The following is a 17,390-nucleotide window of genomic DNA, read 5'->3' as shown; positions in this document are numbered from 1 at the left end:
TAAATTGAATAAAAATTAAATTTGATAAAAATAAATTTAATAAAAATAAATCGAATAAAAATAAATTGAATAAAAAATAAATTTCATAGAGATCCCTAAATCCTGGGAGGGGATTTCAGGAGCTGATCCCAGGTCAGTGATGAGGATCCATGCACCACGCTGAGCTCTGATGGACAAATCCTGTGGAAACTGAGACCTGGACTCAGCTTTTGGGAATGCTGGGGAGCCTTTTTGGGGAAAAAATTCCTATTTTGGGGAAAAAAATTCCCATTTTGGGGGAAATATATTCCCATTTTGGGGGAAAAAATATTCCAATTTTGGGGGGAAAAATATTCCCATCTTGGGGAAAAAAATTCCCATTTTGGGGAAAAAAATTCCCATTTTGGGGAAAAAGTTTCCCATTTTGGGGGAAAGAAATTTCCATTTTAGGGGGAAAAATTCCCATTTTGGGGGAAAAAAAAAATCCCATTTTGGGGAAAAATTATTTCCCATTTTGGGGAAAAAACCTCCCATTTTGGGGAAAAATATTCACAATTTGGGGGAAAAATATTCCAAATTTGGGGAAAAATATTCCCATTTTGGAGAAGAAGTTTCCCATTTTTGGGGAAAAAAATTTCCCATCTTTGGGGAAAAAAAAATTCCCATTTTGGGGGGAAAAAATCCTATTTGGGGGAAAAAAAAATCCCATTTTGGAAGAAAAAATTTCCCATTTTGGGGAAAAAATTCCCATTTTGTGGGGAAAAAAAAATTCCCATTTGGGGGGAAAAAATTCCCATTTTTGGGGAAAAAAATCCCATTTTAGGGAAAAATCCTCTCATTTTGGGGAAGAAACAATTCTCATTTTGGTATAAAATAGATCAGGGCGTGGTGCCCTGTGCCTGTGCTGTCCCAGCCCTCAATTCCCCCTCCCTGGGCACATTTTAAACCCTTCAATTTGATTTTTATCCCCTTTTATTTCTCTTTTTTTGCAGTCTGAAAGGCACTTTATTATGCAAGTAGTCTGTGAAGCCACACAGTGTCCGGACACGAGGGTGAGCAAATTCAAAATTCCATTTTTTGGGCAATTTCTGCCTGTTAAAAATGAATAAAAATGAATAAAAATGAGGAATTAATGTGAAATTTTGCTTTTTTTGTGCCCCAGGTACGAGTGGCTGCCTTACAGAACCTGGTGAAGATAATGTCCCTTTATTATCAATATATGGAGACCTACATGGGGCCTGCCCTCTTTGCTGTGAGTGCCTGAAAATTCAATTTATTTCTAATTCTCACTTTCATTTCTTTGATTTTCCTTTGGTTCTATTTGTATTTCTCGTATTTTTATTTTTATTGGCATTTATTTCTCTGAATATACAATATATATTTGTATATATTTATGGACAAATATAAATATTTGTATTTATATATCTCGTATTTTTAGCTGATCTCTTTTATTTTTATTGATATTTATTTCTCTGATCTCCCTCTATTTATTTTATATTTATTTATGTGATTTTTTCTATTTGTATTTATAATTCTCACATTTATTTCCCTGATTTTCCTGTGTTTATATTTTTATTTCTCATATTTTTAGCTGATCTCTTTTATTTTTATTGATATTTATTTCTCTGATCTCCCTCTATTTATTTTATATTTATTTATGTGATTTTCCTTCTGTTTGTATTTTTATTTCTTTATTTATTTCTATTTATTGACATTTATTTCTCTGATTTCTCCCTATTTATGATGATATTTAATTATGTGATTTTTCTTCTCTTTCTATTTATAATTCTCACATTTATTTCTTTGATTTTCCTTTGTTTATATTTATATTTCTCATATTTTTGGCTGATCTCCTTGTTTTTATTGGCATTTATTTCTCTGAATATACAATATATATTTGTATATATTTATGTACAAATATAAATATTTGTATTTATATTTCTCATTTTTGGCTGATCTCTTTTATTTTTATTAACATTTATTCTCTGATCTCCCTCTATTTATTTTATATTTATTTATGTGATTTTCCTTCTGTTTGTATTTTTAAATTTATTTATTTTTATTTATTGACATTTATTTCTCTGATCTCCCTCTATTTATTTTATATTTATTTATGTGATTTTTCTTCTGTTTGTATTTATAATTCTCACATTTCTTTCTTTGATTTTCCTTTGTTTATATTTTTATTTCTCGTATTTTTAGCTGATCTCTTCTATTTTTATTGACATTTATTTCTCTGATCTCCCCCAAAATGTACAATATATATTTGTATATATTTATGGACAAATATAAATATTTGTATTTATATTTCTCATATTTTTAGCTGATCTCTTTTATTTATTGACATTTCTCTGATCTCCCTCTATTTATTTGATATTTAATTATGTGATTTTCCTTCTGTTTGTATTTTTTTATTTATTTTTTTTATTGACATTTATTACTCTGATCTCCCTCTATTTATTTGATATTTATTTATGTGATTTTCCTTCTGTTTGTATTTATATTTGTCACATTTATTTCTCTGATTTCTCCCCATTTGTATTTTGATTTTTCATATTTAATTGTATTTTTATTTCTCAAGTTATTTCTCCCCATTCTCCCTCGACATAGACGAGGTGGCTCTGCAGGAAAAAATCAGATTATTTGGAATTTTAAACTCAATAATTTGAATTTTGTACAATCCAGAATCTCCTCTTGACTGCCCACAGATCAGGATGAATTTTTGGAAGGGATAAATCCCTAAAATCTCCTTTTTTTCCCCATTTTTGGCTTTTCAGATCACGATTGAGGCGATGAAGAGCGACATAGACGAGGTGGCTCTGCAGGAAAAAATCAGATTATTTGGAATTTTAAAATGCAATAACTCAAATATTTCACAGTCTAAGATCACCCCGTAGATTGGGATGAATTTCAGGGTGGAATAAATCCCTAAAATCTCCTTTTTTCCCCATTTTTGGCTTTCCAGATCACGATTGAGGTGATGAAGAGCGACATAGACGAGGTGGCTCTGCAGGGCATCGAGTTCATAAAATAGGAAAAAAATCAGATTATTTTGAATTTTAAAATGCAGTAACTCAAATATTCCACAGTCTGGGATCACCCCACATATTGGGATGAATTTCAGTGTGGGATAAACCCCTAAAATCTCCTTTTTTTCCCCATTTTTGGACTTTCCAGATCACGATTGAGGCGATGAAGAGCGACATAGACGAGGTGGCCCTGCAGGAAAAAATCAGATTATTTGGAATTTTAAACTCAATAATTTGAATTTTGTACAATCCAGAATCTCCTCTTCACTGCCCACAGATCAGGATGAATTTTTGGAAGGGATAAATCCCTAAAATCTCCTTTTTTCCCTCATTTTTGGCTTTCCAGATCACGATTGAGGCGATGAAGAGCGACACAGACAAGGTGGCTCTGCAGGAAAAAATCAGATTATTTTGAATTTTAACACTCAATAACTCAAATATTCCACAGTCTAAGATCATCCCACAAATTGGGATGAATTTCAGGATGGGATAAATCCCTAAAATCTCCTTTTTTCCCCCATTTTTGGCTTTCCAGATCGCGATTGAGGCGATACAGACGAGGTGGCTCTGCAGGGCATCGAGTTCATAAAATAGGAAAAAAAATCAGATTATTTTGAATTTTAAAATGCAGTAACTCAAATATTCCACAGTCTGGGATCACCCCACAGATTGGGATGAATTTTTGGAAGGGATAAATCCCTAAAATCTCCTTTTTTCCCCATTTTTGACTTTTTAGATCACGATTGAGGCGATGAAGAGCGACATAGACGAGGTGGCTCTGCAGGGCATCGAGTTCATAAAATAGGGAAAAAATCAGATTATTTGGAATTTTAACACTCAATAATTTGAATTTTCCACAGTCTGGAATCTCCCCCTGACCACCCATAAATCAGGATGAATTTCAGGGTGGGATAAATCCCTAAAATCTCCTTTTTTCCCCATTTTTGGCTTTCCAGATCACGATTGAGGTGATGAAGAGCGACATAGACGAGGTGGCTCTGCAGGAAAAAATCAGATTATTTTGAATTTTAAAATGCAATAACTCAAATATTCCACAGTCTGGGATCACCCCACATATTGGGATGAATTTCAGGGTGGGATAAACCCCTAAAATCTCCTTTTTTCCCCCATTTTTGGCTTTCCAGATCGCGATTGAGGCGATGAAGAGCGACATAGACGAGGTGGCTCTGCAGGAAAAAATCAGATTATTTTGAATTTTAACACTCAATAACTCAAATATTCCACAGTCTAAGATCATCCCACAAATTGGGATGAATTTTTGGAAGGGATAAATCCCTAAAATCTCCTTTTTTCCCATTTTTGGCTTTCCAGATCACGATTGAGGCGATGAAGAGCGACATAGACGAGGTGGCTCTGCAGGGCATCGAGTTCTGGTCCAACGTGTGCGACGAGGAGATGGACCTGGCCATCGAGGCCTCGGAGGTGGGGCTGGAATTCCCGGAAAATCCAACTGGGAATGCTGGAATTCCCTGGAAATCCCTAAAAATCCAATTGGGAATGCTGGAAAATCCTTTGGGAATACTGGAATTCCCTGGAAATCCAACTGGGAATACTGGAAATCCAACTGGGAATGCTGGAATTCCCTGGAATTCCCTGGAAATCCAACTGGGAATGCTGGAATTCCCTGGAATTCCCTGGAAATCCAACTGGGAATACTGGAAATCCAACTGGGAATGCTGGAATTCCCTGGAATTCCCTGGAAATCCAACTGGGAATGCTGGAATTCCCTGGAATTCCCTGGAAATCCAACTGGGAATACTGGAAATCCAACTGGGAATGCTGGAATTCCCTGGAATTCCCTGGAAATCCAACTGGGAATGCTGGAATTCCCTGGAATTCCCTGGAAATCCAACTGGGAATACTGGAATTCCCTGGGAATCTTTAAAAATCCAATTGGGAATACTGGAATTCACTGGAATTCCCTAAAAATCCAACTGGGAATACTGGAATTCCCTGGAAATCCAACTGGGAATACTGGAAATCCCTAAAAATCCCACTGGGAATACTGGAATTCCCTGGAAATCCTTTTGGGAATGCTGGAATTCCCTGGAAATCCAACTGGGAATGCTGGAATTCCCTGGAAAATCCCTGGAAAATCCCTTGGGAGTGCTGGAATTCCCTAAAAATCCAATTGGGAGTGCTGGAATTCCCTGGAAATCCAACTGGGAATGCTGGAATTCCCTGGAATTCCCTAAAAATCCAATTGGGAATACTGGAAATCCCTAAAAATCCCACTGGGAATACTGGAATTCCCTGGAATTCCCTGGAAATCCCTTGGGAATGCTGGAATTCCCTGGAAATCCAACTGGGAATACTGGAATTCCCTGGAATTCCCTGGAAATCCCTAAAAATCCAATTGGGAATGCTGGAAAATCCTTTGGGAATACTGGAATTCCCTGGAAATCCCACTGGGAATGCTGGAATTCCTTGGAAATCCCTGGAAATCCCCTTGGGAATGCTGGAATTCCCTGGAAATCCAACTGGGAATACTGGAATTCCCTGGAATTCCCTGGAAATCCCTAAAAATCCAATTGGGAATGCTGGAAAATCCTTTGGGAATACTGGAATTCCCTGGAAATCCCACTGGGAATGCTGGAATTCCTTGAAAATCCCTGGAAATCCCCTTGGGAATGCTGGAATTCCCTGGAAATCCAACTGGGAATACTGGAAATCGCTGGAAATCCTTAAAAATCCAATTTGGAATACTGGAATTCCCTGGAATTCCCTAAAAATCCAATTGGGAATACTGGAATTCACTGGAAATCCCTAAAAATCCAACTGGGAATACTGGAATTCCCTGGAAATCCAACTGGGAAGGGCTGGAATTCCCTTGGGAATGCTGGAATTCCCTGGAAATCCAACTGGGAATGCTGGAATTCCCTGGAAATCCAACTGGGAATACTGGAATTCACTGGAATTCCCTGGAAATCCCACTGGGAATGCTGGAATTCCCTAAAAATCCAATTGGGAATACTGGAATTCCCTGGAATTCCCTAAAAATCCAACTGGGAATACTGGAATTCCCTGGAATTCCCTGGAAATCCCACTGGGAATACTGGAAATCCCTGGAAATCCAATTGGGAGTGCTGGAATTCCTTGGGAATGCTGGAATTCCCTAAAAATCCAACTGGGAATACTGGAATTCCCTGGAAATCCAACTGGGAAGGGCTGGAATTCCTTTGGGAATGCTGGAATTCCCTGGAAATCCAACTGGGAATGCTGGAATTCCCTAAAAATCCAATTGGGAATACTGGAATTCCCTGGAATTCCCTGGAAATCCAACTGGGAATGCTGGAATTCCCTGGAAATCCAACTGGGAATACTGGAATTCCCTGGAATTCCCTGGAAATCCCACTGGGAATACTGGAATTCCCTGGAAATCCAACTGGGAATACTGGAAATCCCTAAAAATCCCACTGGGAATACTGGAATTCCCTGGAAATCCCTTTGGGAATGCTGGAATTCCCTGGAAATCCAACTGGGAATACTGGAATTCCCTGGAAATCCCTGGAAATCCAACTGGGAATGCTGGAATTCCCTAAAAAATCCAATTGGGAATACTGGAATTCCCTGGAATTCCCTGGAAATCCAACTGGGAATGCTGGAAATCCAACTGGGAATACTGGAATTCCCTGGAAATCCAACTGGGAATACTGGAATTCCCTGGAAATCCCACTGGGAATGCTGGAATTCCCTAAAAATCCCTTTGGGAATTCTGGAATTCCCTGAAAATCACTTGGGAATACTGGGATGGTGGGAAGAACAAAAAAAGTGAATTTTGGCTCCATTTTTGGGGAGTTTTTGGCTCCTCCTTTGGGAGTTTTTAATTCTTCATTTTGGAATTTTTAATTCTTTATTTGGAAGTTTTTAATTCTTCATTTTGGAATTTTTAATTCTTCATTTTGGAATTTTTAATTCTTCATTTATGAATTTTCAGCTCCTAATTTGGGAATTTTTAGTTCCTAATTTGGGAGTTTTTAGCTCCTTCCTTGGGACTTTTTAATTCATTTAGGAGTTGAATTTTTGGCTCCTCCTTTGGGGGTTTTAAACTCATTTTAGAATTGAATTTTGGCTCCTCCATTGGGATTTTTTAGCTCCTGCTTTGGGAGTTTTTAGTTCCTCATTTGAGATTTTTTTCCCTTTTTTGGGAGGAGTTTTTAGGGTTTTTTTTGTTCAAATAACCCAATTTTACCATTCTTATTCCCTATTTCCACCTAAATCCACGTGCACCTCCTATCATGGGGCTCTCCCATATTTTTCCTGGAAATAATAAAATAATCCCTGGGATTAATAAAATAATATCCAAAATTTTGGGCTCTGTCACACCCATGAGGGGCTTTGTGCCAAAAAATAAACCACATTCCCTAAAATATTTGATTTATGAGTCAAATTTGGATTTCTGAATAAAATAAAAACAATTATCCCACGGAATTAAGAATAAATCTTTTTAAATCCCTGCTGGTTTTAGGGACACAATTGAATTTTGGGCTCTGTCACACCCATCAGGGTTTTTTTTTCCCAAAAAATGCCTCACATTCTCTAAAATCCACAATTTATATGAGTCAAATTAAGAATTTTGGATGAAATAAAAATAATTATTCTGAGGCTGGAGAGGAATTTGGGGGATTTGTTCTGCCTGCAGATGCAGTTTGCATTTATCAAATTGAAATTATCAATAATATCAATTATCAATAACAGCTGAAACTTTGAAGGACTCTGCATGAATCATTTTTTAAAGCAGCTAAATCGAAATTTATGCTTGAATTCCCAAAATAAAAAATAAAAATCAAGGATAAAAGGACAGGCAGCAATTGGGGGAGGTTTTTATTTATTCCAAACCTTTTGCTCCTTCACCTCGGGGTCACTTTGTAATTACAGCCAGCCAAGTGAAAATGGGGATAATTGTACCCTGTGAGGAATTAAAGTGGATTTTTGGAATATTTCAAGTGGATTTGGGAATATTTAAAGTGGATTTTGGAATATTTAACTCAGTGCAAAGTGCCCTTGAGGCAACTCAGAATTCCTGTTGGGGAGGAAGGGAGAGGGAAAAAAAAGAGAATTTTTGCTTTATGGAGTTGATCATTCAACCTTTAAATGCTGAAAAAATAGAAAATTATTTTATATTTTATATAAAATATAAAAATAGATTAAAATAGTGATAAAAATGAACTTTTCACCTCTTTTTTTTCCCTGCAGGCAGCAGAACAAGGACGGCCCCCAGAGCACACCAGCAAATTCTACGCCAAGGGGGCTCTGCAATATTTGGTCCCTATTTTAACCCAGACCTTAACAAAACAGGTGAGAGCCCCATTCCCGGAGGGAATTCCAGATTTTTCTGCCCCTCTGGATCCTTTGGGAATTAATTTTGAATTTTTTGGATCCCAAAAAACGTCCCTGGTCTGTGATGAGCTCTCATGCACCACTCTGAGCCGGTGATGCAGCAGTTTTGGGGCTGAGACTGGGATTTGTCTCCTTTTTACCTGATCACATCCCTGGGTTTGTGGTTTCCAGAGAAATTTGATTTTATTCCCTGTATTCCTGACACAAAATTTGGGATATTTAACCCAATATTCCACAGCCCCTGCCTGATCTGGGTTCCAGTTCCTGGGATTTTTGAAGCCTGGATTTTTTATTCCCTCTTAAACTCTTCCAGGGATTTATTTGAGCTGTGCTTCCCAGGATTTGTGGTTTTCAGAAAGATTTGATTTTATTCCCTGTATTCTATTTGGGAATGTTTGGGATATTAAATCAAATATTCCACAGCCTCTGCCTGATTTGGGCTCCAATTCCTGGGATTTTTGAAGCCTGCATTTTTTATTCCCTCTTAAACTCTTCCAGGGATTTATTTGGGCTGTGCTTCCCAGGATTTGTGGTTTCCAGAGAGATTTGGTGATTCCCTGTGTTCCTGACAGAAAATTCGGGATACTGAGCTTGGGGTGGGAAAGGAGATTTTTAATGGTGCACTTTGGGAAAATATCAGAGATCAAAGGGATAAAATCCCATCTGGATGAGGGAAAAGCTCTTTTTTTGGGAAGTGGACGAGTTTGGGAAGGCACTGAATGTTTAAGAGGCTGAGCTTTGTTGAGAAAGGAGATTTTTAATGGTGCACTTTAGTAAGATACCAGGGATTCAATGGATAAAATCCCACCTGGATGAGGGAAAAGCTCTTTTTTTGGGAAGTGGACGAGTTTGGGAAGGTATTGAAGGTTTAAGAGGCTGAGTTAGGTTGAGAAAGGAGATTTTTAATGGTGCACTTTGGGAATATATCAAGGATCAAAAGGGACAAATTCCCACCTGGATGAGAGGGAAAAGCTCTTTTTTCGGGAGGGGATGAGGCCATCTGAGATTGGAAAGGTATTGAAGGTTTAAGAGCCTGAGCTTGGGATGGGAAAAGAGAATTTTCATGGTGCACTTTGGGAAAATATCAAGGATCAAAGGGACAAAATCCCACCTGGATGAGAGGGGTAAAAATTTTGGGGAGGGGATGAGGCCACCCGAGATTGGAAAGGCACTGAAGGTTTAAGAGGCTGAGTTTGGGATTGGAAAGGAGATTTTTAATGGTGCACTTTGGGAAAATATCAGGGATCAAAGGGATAAAATCCCACCTGAATAAAAGGGAGAAACTCTTTTTGGGAAAGGGATGAGGCCACCCAAGTTTGGGAAGGTATTGAAGGTTTCAGAGCCTGAGCTTGGATGGGAAAGGAGAATTTTGGTGTTACAGGGCCCACTTTGAGAAAATATCAGGGATCCAAGGGATAAAATCCCATCTGGATGAGAGGGAAAAGCTCTTTTTTTGGGAAGTGGACGAGTTTGGGAAGGTACTGAAGATTTAAGAGCCTGAGTTCGGTTGGGAAAGGAGATTTTTTTAGTGCTACAGGGTCCACTTTGGGAAGATATCAGAGATTTAAGGGATAAAATCCCACCTGGATGAGAGGGAAAAGCTCTTTTTTTGGGAAATGGATGAGTTTGGGAAGGCACTGAAGGTTTAAGAGCCTGAGCTTGGGATGGGAAAAGAGATTTTTCATGGTGCACTTTGGGAAAATATCAGGGATCAAAGGGATAAAATCCCACCTGAATAAAAGGGAGAAACTCTTTTTGGGAAAGGGATGAGGCCACCCAAGTTTGGGAAGGTATTGAAGGTTTCAGAGCCTGAGCTTGGATGGGAAAGATTTTTAATGGTGCACTTTGGGAAAATATCAAGGATCAATGGGATAAAATCCCACCTGGGTGAGAGGGAAAAGCTCTTTTTGGGAAGTGGATGAGGCCACCCAAAGGCAGAAAGGCACTGAAGGTTTAAGAGGCTGAGTTTGGTTGAGAAAAGAGATTTTCTGTGGTGCACTTTGGGAAGATATCAGAGATCTAAGGGATAAAATCCCACCTGGATGAGAGGGAAAAGCTCTTTTTGGGGAGAGGATGAGGCCGCCCGAGATTGGAAAGGCACTGAAGGTTTAAGAGGCTGAGTTTGGGATCGGAAAGGAGATTTTTAATGGTGCACTTTGGGAAAATATCAGGGATCAAAGGGACAAAATTCCCACCTGGATGAGAGGGAAAAGCTCTTTTGGGGAGGGGATGAGGCCATCTGAGATTGGAAAGGTACTGAAGGTTTCAGAGCCTGAGCTTGGGATGGGAAAGGAGATTTTTAATGGTGCACTTTGGGAAGATATCAAAGGGATAAATTCCCACCTGGATGAGAGGGAAAAGCTCTTTTTGGGAAATGGATGAGTTTGGGAAGGTATTGAAGGTTTAAGAGGCTGAGTTTGGCTGGAAAAGGAGATTTTTTAGTGGTACAGGGCCCACTTTGGGAATATATCAGGGATCAAAGGGACAAAATCTCACCTGGATGAGGTAAAAGCACTTAAAGAAGCGATCAACCCACCTCACCAAACCACCAAAGTTACTTCCTCCCCTCCAGAACCACAATTTAACTTAAAAATCCAATCAACCCAAATTTAACTTAAAACTCCACTTAACCCATTTAACCCACCAATCCCCAGGATAACCCCAAACCATTTTTTGGGCTCTTTTTTTCCAGGATGAGAACGACGACGACGACGACTGGAACCCCTGCAAGGCAGCAGGGGTGTGCCTGATGCTGCTGGCCACGTGCTGCGAGGACGACATCGTCCCCCACGTGCTGCCCTTCATCAAGGAGCACATCAAGAATCCCGACTGGAGGTATCGCGACGCCGCCGTCATGGCCTTCGGCTGCATCCTCGAGGGGCCCGAGCCCAACCAGCTCAAGCCTTTAGTGATACAGGTGAGGTTTTTGGGGAAAAAAAAAAGGGGGGGTTGGAGGTGAAAATCTCGTGGTTTTATGAGGAAAGTGTTTGGTTTGTGTGGGATTTTTATTTGAGGAAAATCAGGAGGATATAATCTGGTTTTGGAGCTAAAAACGTTTGTGTAGAGAATTTTATAGCTGAAAAAGTCGTGGTTGTTTGGTAGTGCAGGAGAGGTTTTTGGGAGGGGTTTGAGGTGAAAATCTCGTGGTTTTATGAGGAAAGTGTTTGGTTTGTGTGGGGGTTTTTATTTGAGGAAAATCAGGAGGCTGTAATCTGGTTTTGGAGCTAAAATCGCTTGTGTAGAGGATTTTATAGCTGAAAAAGTCGTGGTTGTTTGGTAGTACAGGTGATATTTTGGGGAGGGTTTGAGGTAAAAATCTCGTGGTTCTGTGGAGGAGAGTGTTTAAATTAGCCTAGGATTGTCATTTGAGGAAAATCAGGAAGGTATCATTGGTTTTGGAGCTCAAATTGCTTGTTTAGAGGCTTTTAAAGCTAAAAAGTTGGTTATTTAGTAATACAGGTGAGGTTTTGAGAAGAGTTTGAGGTAAAAATCTCGTGGTTCTGTGGAGGAGAGTGTTTGGTTTTCATTTGAGGAAAATCAGGAGGATGTAATCTGGTTTTGGAGCTCAAATTGCCTGTTTAGAGCTAAAATTTTTGTGGTTATTTGGTAATATAAGTGAATTTTTGGGAAGGGTTGGAGGTGAAAATCTCATGGTTCTGTGGAGGAGAGTGTTTAATTTGCATGGGATTTTCATTTGAGGAAAATCAGGAGGATGTAATCTGGTTTTGGAGCTAAAATCGCTTGTGTAGAGGATTTTAGAGCTAAAAATTTTGTAGTTATTTAGTATAACAGGTGAGTTTTTTGGGAAGGGTTTGAGGTAAAAATCTCGTGGTTCTATGGAGGAGAGTGTTTGGTTTGTGTGGGGTTTTCATTTGAGGAAAATCAGAAAGGTATAATCTGGTTTTGGAGCTAAAATCACTTGTGTAGAGGATTTTAGAGCTGAAAAATTCGTGGTTGTTTGGTAATACAGGTGAGATTTTGGGGAGGAGTTGGAGGTGAAAATCTCATGGTTTTATGAAGAAAGTGTTTGGTTTGTGTGGGATTTTTATTTGAGGAAAATCAGGAGGATGTAATCTGGTTCTGGAGCTAAAATGGCTATTTTAGAGCTAAAAAATTTGGGGTTATTTGGTAATTCAGGTGAGTTTTTGGGAGGGGTTTGAGGTGAAAATCTCGTGGTTCTATAGAGGAAAGTGGTTTGTGTGGGATTTTTATTTGAGGAAAATCAGAAAGGTATAATCTGGTTTTGGAGCTAAAATCGCTTGTGTAGAGGATTTTAGAGATAAAAATGGCATGGTTGTTTGGTAATGCAGGTGAGGTTTTTGGGAGGGGTTGGAGGTGAAAATCTCATGGTTCTGTGGAGGAGAGTGTTTGGTTTTCATTTGAGGAAAATCAGGAGGATGTAATCTGATTTTGGAGCTAAAATCGCTTGTGTAGAGGCTTTTAGAGGATTCTAGAGCTAAAAGTTTTGTGGTTGTTTGCTAATACAGGTGAGTTTTTGAGAAGGGTTGGAGGTGAAAATCTCGTGGTTTTATGAGGAAAGTGTTTGGTTTGCGTGGGGTTTTTATTTGAGGAAAATCAGAAAGGTATAATCTGGTTTTGGAGCTAAAATCACTTGTGTAGAGAATTTTATAGCTGAAAAATTCGTGGTTGTTTGGTAGTACAGGTGAGATTTTTGAGAAGGGTTGGAGGTGAAAATCTCATGGTTTTATGAAGAAAGTGTTTGGTTTGTGTGGGATTTTCATTTGAGGAAAATCAGGAGGATGTAATCTGGTTTTGGAGCTAAAATTGCTTTTTTAGAGCTAAAAAATTTGGGGTTATTTAGTAATACAGGTGAAGTTTTTGGGAGGGGTTGGAGGTAAAAATCTCGTGGTTCTATGGAGAAAAGTGTTTGGTTTGTGTGGCATTCTCATTGAAGGGTAATGAGAAAGATATAGTCTGGTTTTGGAGCTAAAATCACTTGTGTAGAGGCTTTTAAAGCTAAAAGTTGTCTGGTTATTTGGTAGTACAGGTGAGTTTTTGAGAAGGGTTGGAGGTGAAAATCTCATGGTTTTATGAGGAAAGTGTTTGGTTTGCGTGGGATTTTTATTTGAGGAAAATCAGGAGGCTGTAATCTGGTTTTGGAGTTAAAATTGCTTGTGTAGAGGATTTTATAGCTGAAAAATTCGTGGTTGTTTGGTAGTACAGGTGAGATTTTGGGGAGGAGTTGGAGGTGAAAATCTCATGGTTTTATGAAGAAAATTTGGTTTGCGTGAGATTTTAATTTGAAGAAAATCAGGAGGATGTAATCTGGTTTTGAAGCTAAAATCGCTTTTATAGAGCTAAAAAATTTGGGGTTATTTGGTAGTACAGGTGAGATTTTGGGAAGAATTGGAGGTAAAAGTCTCGTGGTTCTGTGGAGGAGGGTTTTTGGTTAGCCTAAGATTTTCATTTGAGGAAAATCAGAAAGGTATAATCTGGTTTTGGAGTTAAAAATTCCTTGTTTAGAGGCTTTTAGAGCTAAAAAATTTGTGGTTATTTGGAGGAGAATGTCTGCTTTGTGCATGCTCTTATTTTAAGGAAAATCAGAAGGATATCACCTGTTTTGGTGGCTTCTAGAGCCTGAGTTTTAGAGCCCAAATTAATTGAGGGAGAATGTCTGATTTGCACATCCTCTTAATTTAAAGAAAATCAAAAGGATATTAACTGGTTTTGGATATTTTTGGAGCTAAAATTCACTGGGTTAATTGGAGGAGAATGTTTGATTTGCACGTGCTCTTGAGGAAAATGAGGAGGTTATAACCCCTTCCTGGAGGCTTTTAGAGCCCCAAACCCCTGGGTTAATTGAAGGAGAATTTCTGATTTGCATGTGCTCTTAATTAAGGAAAATTGAAAGGACATTACCTGGTTTTGGAGAGTTTTAGAGCCTGTGGGTTAATTAGAGGAGAACATCTCAAATCCAAATCCTGCATTTGATCCATAACCCAGCACTCACATTAAGTTACCTCAAATCTGGTTTGGGACTCTGGTAGGAAATATTATGGGAAAAATGCATTTAAAGGAGTGAAAATTATAAGATTTACTGAATGTAGCAGCTGCCTTCACTTCGGGCATGCTGAGTTGAACCATCCTTGGTGAAGGTGTTTGTAAAAGGGATCACGGTAGGGAATAGAACCGTTAACATAAAATAAAATATAAACTACAGGTCTCAGGGTTATTTTTCCCTGAGATTCTCCTTGGGGTTGCTGTTCCCAGAGTTAATCAGGTTTTCAGTCTTCTCTTTGCCCTGGGTGTTTCACACCAGAGGTGGAGACGACAAGCTGAGTCCCCAGTGCACATTTCCAGGGTTGTTTATTCTTTATTTCTTTATTATCTTAGTTCTTTTTCAGCTCTGCCCCTCCCTGGCAGGGAACCTTATCTCAGTTCTGTCCCAGCTCTGCAGGGCGTCCCCAGCAGGACTGGGTGGGTCAGAGAGCCCCTTCTGTACAGTACCCCTGACCCAAGCACTGTCCAAAATGAACTTTTTATTTACAGAATCATACCAATATTTATTACCTATGTTAACATGTCATTTCTACTCTAAACTAATCTCTAAAATCCAATCTTAGTTCTGTCCCAGCTCTGCAGGGCGGCCCCAGCAGGACTGGGCGGGTCAGAGAGCCCCTTATGTACAGTACCCCTGACCCAAGCACCGTCCAAAATGAACTTTTTATTTATAAAATTGTACCAATACCTACTACCTATGCTAACATGTCATTTCTACTCTAAACCAATCTCTAAAATCCAACTCAGCAGAAAATGGGGGACGAGAGCAAGAACAAGGAGCACAGGGGCCACTCCCCAATTCCTCCATCTTGTCTCTTCAGCCCCATATGCTAAGAATCCTAATTTCTATATTTATATTCTATAATAAACCATCCACTACTTATTTTAAATTCTTAGGATTTGTGATTCTTCCTGCATGTGAGTGTTCACTGCCATGGCAGGGATCAGAGTCAGTGTCCTCCTGGGATCTGTGTGGGTCTGACTGAGCCCCTGGACAGACCCCAGACCCCCCTGGACAGACCCCAGACCCCCCTGGACAGACCCCAGACCCCCTGGACAGACCCCAGACCCTCCTGGACAGACCCCAGACCCCCCTGGACAGACCCCAGACCCCCCTGGACAGATCCCAGACCCCCCTGGACAGACCCCAAACCCTCCAGGGCGGCCACAGGGATGTTCTAGACTCCAACATACAGGATTGGGATAAATGCAGGATTTTTCTTTGGTTTTTTTCCCCTCACCTGCTTTCTCCTGTTGTTTTTTACAGGCCATGCCAACGTTGATAGAGCTGATGAAGGATCCCAGCGTGGTGGTCAGGGACACGACGGCCTGGACTGTGGGCAGGATCTGTGAGATGCTGCCCGAGGCCGCCATCAATGACATTTACCTGGCACCACTGCTGCAGTGCCTGATGGAGGGGCTGAGCGCCGAGCCCAGGGTGGCCACCAACGTCTGCTGGGTGAGGAAATCCCCTGAACCCCACCAGGAATTCAAATCCAGTGAGAAAAACAACCCCTGGTGGATCTGGAAGGGTTTTGCCATCATCGAGTCTGGGTGTTCCCGCCAATGGTGACACTAAGTTGTGTTGGATTTCTGTGCTCATCCATGGATTTGGTGGGCAATTCCAGGGATTGGGAGTTCAGGCTCGCTACAGGCAGCTTGTGAAGGTGCCCGGGACTTTTTCCATGAAGGAAATTTCCTTAATATCCAGCCTGGACATTGCTTGAGATTGTTCGGTCTTGTCCGATCAAATCTCTCCCATTTCCCCTCACATCTCCCCCGTTTTCCCTCAAATCTCTTTTCCACTCACGTCTCTCCCCATTTTCCCTCACATCTCTCTCCCATTTTTCCCTCACATCTCTCCCATTTTTCCCTCATATCTCTCCCATTTTTCCCTCACATCTCTCCCATTTTTCCCTCACATCTCTCCCATTTTTCCCTCATATCTCTCCCATTTTCCCCTCACATCTCTCCCATTTTCCCCTCACGTCTCTCCCAATTTTTCCCCTCACGTCTCTCCTCATTTCCCCTCACATCTCTCCCATTTTTCCCCTCACATCTCTCCCATTTTTCCCCTCACATCTCTCCCATTTTTCCCCTCACATCTCTCCTCGTTTTTCCCTCACGTCTCTCCCCTTTTTTCCCTCAAATGTCATTTCCCCTCACGTCTCTCTCCATTTTCCCCTCACGTCTCTCCCCTTTTTCCCCTCATCTCTCCCCATTTTCCCCTCACATTTCTCTCCTTTTTCCCTCATATCTCTCCCATTTTTTCCTCACGTCTCTCCCCATTTTTCCCCTCACATTTCTCTCCTTTTTCCCTCATATCTCACCCATTTTCCCTCAAGCAGAGCCCTGCTCCCGCCTGGCTCCAGCCTCCTATCACGGTCTTTATTGAATATAAAGTAAAAAATATAAATGCAAATTAATATATAAAAGCATGCACACATATATTTATATATTATATATATATAATTTATATGTGTATATATTTATATTGTTTTCTTTATGTAATTTTCTATCTTTATCTTAATTATTTATATATTTATATGTTTTATATATTTCTATTTCATATTTCTATTATTTTCTATATTTATATGGGTTTACATATTTATATAGTTTAATATATTATATAAATTTTTGTGGGATTTTATATATTTACCCACACACACTTTAGTGAATTCCACAATTAATCCATGGCTTGCTGCCCCAGCAAACACTGGTTGACCCTTCAATTATCCCAGTTCTATTTTGTGGCTCTGGCAGGAAAAAAATAAAGGAAAAAAAGTGGAATTTTAGGAAAAAATAAAGGGAAAAAAGTGGAATTTTAGGAAAAAAATAAAGGGAAAAAAAGTGGAATTTTAGGAAAAAAATAAAGGAAAAAAAGTGGAATTTTAGGGAAAAAATGCTGATATTCACTGAGTGTAGAAGTTGTCTCTAGTCTGGGAATGCTGTGGGAACTGTCCCTGCTGTCATGGGGTTGAGAAAAGGGATTTTTGGATT

At 39.6% G+C, this 17,390-nt stretch overlaps 1 protein-coding gene across 1 annotated transcript in view; it reads left to right on the top strand.

The window, feature by feature from the left end:
- Positions 1-17,390, top strand: part of KPNB1 (karyopherin subunit beta 1) — a 60,049-nt gene that overhangs the window by 12,906 nt on the left and 29,753 nt on the right. The window contains exons 6-11 of the mRNA XM_063425189.1: positions 972-1,031; positions 1,142-1,231; positions 4,341-4,451; positions 8,226-8,327; positions 11,062-11,286; positions 15,658-15,849. Coding sequence (XP_063281259.1) covers positions 972-1,031; positions 1,142-1,231; positions 4,341-4,451; positions 8,226-8,327; positions 11,062-11,286; positions 15,658-15,849 — 780 coding nt within the window. The remainder of the gene's footprint in view (positions 1-971; positions 1,032-1,141; positions 1,232-4,340; positions 4,452-8,225; positions 8,328-11,061; positions 11,287-15,657; positions 15,850-17,390) is intronic.

The sequence above is a fragment of the Prinia subflava genome, unplaced genomic scaffold (assembly GCF_021018805.1).
Source record: "Prinia subflava isolate CZ2003 ecotype Zambia unplaced genomic scaffold, Cam_Psub_1.2 scaffold_58_NEW, whole genome shotgun sequence".
In the NCBI taxonomy this organism is placed as follows: Eukaryota; Metazoa; Chordata; class Aves; order Passeriformes; family Cisticolidae; genus Prinia; species Prinia subflava.
The sequence above is the reverse complement of the archived record's forward strand: the minus strand, read 5'-3'. Positions and strand labels throughout refer to the sequence as shown.